This window comes from Melanaphis sacchari, unplaced genomic scaffold, assembly GCF_002803265.2.
Source record: "Melanaphis sacchari strain LSU unplaced genomic scaffold, SCAv2.0 Contig28_pilon_pilon, whole genome shotgun sequence".
Classification (NCBI taxonomy): Eukaryota; Metazoa; Arthropoda; class Insecta; order Hemiptera; family Aphididae; genus Melanaphis; species Melanaphis sacchari.
Window position 1 is genome coordinate 222,966 of NW_020271162.1, and position 2,994 is coordinate 225,959.

The 2,994-nt window shown below is 27.5% G+C and overlaps 1 protein-coding gene across 1 annotated transcript; it reads left to right on the top strand.

The window, feature by feature from the left end:
* Nucleotides 1-627: 627 nt before the first annotated feature.
* Nucleotides 628-2,508, top strand: LOC112595593 (SCAN domain-containing protein 3-like). The gene is made up of 4 exons (XM_025340859.1): nt 628-754; nt 837-1,064; nt 1,408-1,611; nt 2,189-2,508. The coding sequence occupies exons 1-4, from the start codon at nt 628-630 to the stop codon at nt 2,506-2,508; spliced, it is 879 nt and encodes a 292-aa protein (XP_025196644.1).
* The last annotated feature ends 486 nt before the right edge of the window (nt 2,509-2,994 follow it).

Sequence of the window (2,994 nt, forward strand, 5' to 3'; positions counted from 1 at the left end):
ACAGTATGTATAATAATATCTTTAAACTTGGTAAGTATATTATTTTACTGTTACTTCCTATGCTATACGAGCCTATATGTAAATCATAATATATTATTAATTATTATAAAACTGTAAATTATTATTATGCGTAAATGCTTAATTATAATACAAACTTATAATAATATATCCTATATGGTCTATGACAGTGGTGCGCAACCTGGGGGTCGCGACCCCTAAGGGGGTCGCGAAATTTTATTAGGGGGTCGCCAGTAATCACCAAATGAAAAAGTTTTATACTATACTATGTATATTGTATATTATTTTATAGTTTTATACAAAGTAAAATTATTTTATACCGTTGATAGCTGTGTCAATATTATGACATTATGTCATATCTTAATGTTGCGATAACAAGTTCTATTGAACCACGCAGTATATGGGTTATTTTTAAATTGAATTTAATCAGTAATTTTATTTAATCTTACGGTTATTATGAAATAGTCCGATAGTCATGTACGAGCCGTTGAGTTAATCGTATTAATGCTTATAATTTTGTATAGCTTGTAATAATTATTTGTATTTTGTATTATTTTAAACTAACATTTTTAATATTTTAATATTTTATAATATATAAACTAAAACGATATGGATAAATTTTTAATTAAACGACCGATGAATAGTGATGATGAAAGTGCTATAGAAACTAAAGTTCGTAAGGTATCGGAAATGTCGTCAGATGTACAAACCAGTCGAAAAGTTAATAAAAAGGACCGTAAATACCAAGACAGTTACATCAAGTTTGGATTCACTTTCGATGTTGAAAAAAGGTGAGCCAAAATGTGTTATTTGTTTAGAAAGATTAGCTTCAGAAAGTATGAAGCCATCAAAGCTAAAACGACATTTAGTTACTAAACATCCTCAATTCCAACATAAAGAGGAAGACTTTTTTAAAAGGTATGAAAATTCGATAGAAGTTCAAAAAAATACTATGCGTAATTTTTCTTCAGTTCCTATAAAAGCTCTAGCTGCATCATTAGAGGCTTCATATTTAATTGCTAAAACCAAAAAACCACACTCTATTGGTGAATCTCTAGTTTTGCCGGCCGCTATAAAAATAGTATCAATTATGCATGGCGAATCATATGCAAATGAATTAAAAATGATTCCCTTATCAAGAGATACTGTGTCGCGTCGAATTGAAAATATGTCTGATAATATAAAATCACAACTCCTAAATAGATTACGAGGAAATTATTATGCAATGCAATTAGATGAATCTACGGATATAACTAATCTTGCTCAACTTCTTGTATATGTTAGATATATTTATAAAGATAAAATTGAAGAAGACTTTTTATTTTGTCAACCATTAGAAGGACGTACGACTGGAAATGATATTTTTGTTCTTATAAACAATTTTTTTAGAAATTAATGAAATTCCCTGGTCAATGTGTGTGTCAATATGCACTGACGGTGCAGCTGCCCTTACTGGTTCAAAAAAAGGTTTTAAAGCTAAAGTTCTAGAAGTGTCTTCAAATATAATGTTTAACCATTGTATGATTCATAGAGAAGCTTTAGCTTCCAAAAAACTTCAACCAGATGTTAATAAAGTACTCCTTAATGCTATAAGTGTAATAAATTTTATAAAATCAAAGTCATTAAATTCCAGACCTTTTTACTATACTTTGCAATGAAATGGGTTCTGACCATGAAAAATTGCTTCTTCATACTGAAGTAAGGTGGTTGTCTCGTGGTAAAATATTATCACGCCTTTTTGAACTCAGAGATGAAGCACGAATTTTTCTTCTGGAACGTAATAATAAACTTTCGGAACATTTTTTAGACGAGCAATGGCTTGCAATTCTGGGTTATCTTGCAGATATATTTGAAAAACTAAATTGTTTAAATTTAAGCCTACAAGGGAAAAATACTAATATTTTATTTCTTTCTGATAAAATCAATGCTTTTAAAAAAAAAATTCTTCTGTGGAAAAATTATATCGACGATGAAAAATTTGAAATGTTCTCATGTTTATCAGAATTCCTCAGTGATAATGATGTGGATATTAATATGATAAAAGAAATTATAACTACTCATCTAATAAGTTTACAAACAAACTTTAATGCACGGTTTGAAGATTTCCCAGAAGAAAGTCTAGGTTGGATAAGAAATCCATTTCATTTTAATATCAATGAAATAAAATTAGGAAATTTAAAAATAAGCGAAGAACTTATTGACTTGTCATCAGATGAAAATCTACGTATCAGATTTCAACAAAATGCATGTGATACATTTTGGATTTCCATCAAATCTGAATATCCAGAATTATCAAAACAAGCTATATCAATTTTACTTTCTTTTGCATCAACTTATTTATGCGAAACAGCATTTTCAACACTAACGATAATTAAAAACAAATATCGCTCCAGATTAAATGTTGAAGCTGATTTAAGAGTAGCAGTGTCAAATATCAAACCAAACATAGAATCAATCATGTCTACAATGCAAGCTCAGGTTTCTCATTAAAATAATTAAAAAGTAATTTTATAATTTTAAAAATATTAAAATTTTTGATTATCATTATAATGATACATTTTTTAATTTTAGATTTTATAAAACTCTAATTTTGTATTTTTTTTTTTCATGTTTTTGATTAATTAAATTAAAGAAATATTAAAACTGCTCTAAAATTAACCATTTAATGTATATGAATAAAATGTGTGTATACATTATTATATACATTATTATTATTATTTGTAGACTATTAAGTAAATTTAAATTACACACTTACATAATGTTGGTAGGAAGGGGGGTCGTATTAAAAAATAAATTATTTTGGGGGGTCGTGGATCAAAAAAGGTTGCGCACCGCTGGTCTATGACATTTGTACTAATATTTATACATTATATTCTTACAGTTGTGTAAATAGACATAAAAATATAAATGGTAAACACTAATATTATAATAATATTTAGATTACCTCCAGAAAAAACACAATTTTGTTGTTAAAAC

Coding starts and splice junctions, on each gene's coding strand:
- LOC112595593 (XM_025340859.1), top strand. CDS start 628: ATGGATAAATTTTTAATTAAACGACCGATGAATAGTGATGATGAAAGT. Junction 755..836: donor AAAAGTTAATAAAAAGGACC/GTAAATACCAAG, acceptor TTATTTGTTTAG/AAAGATTAGCTTCAGAAAGT. Junction 1,612..2,188: donor AGTACTCCTTAATGCTATAA/GTGTAATAAATT, acceptor AAATAAAATTAG/GAAATTTAAAAATAAGCGAA.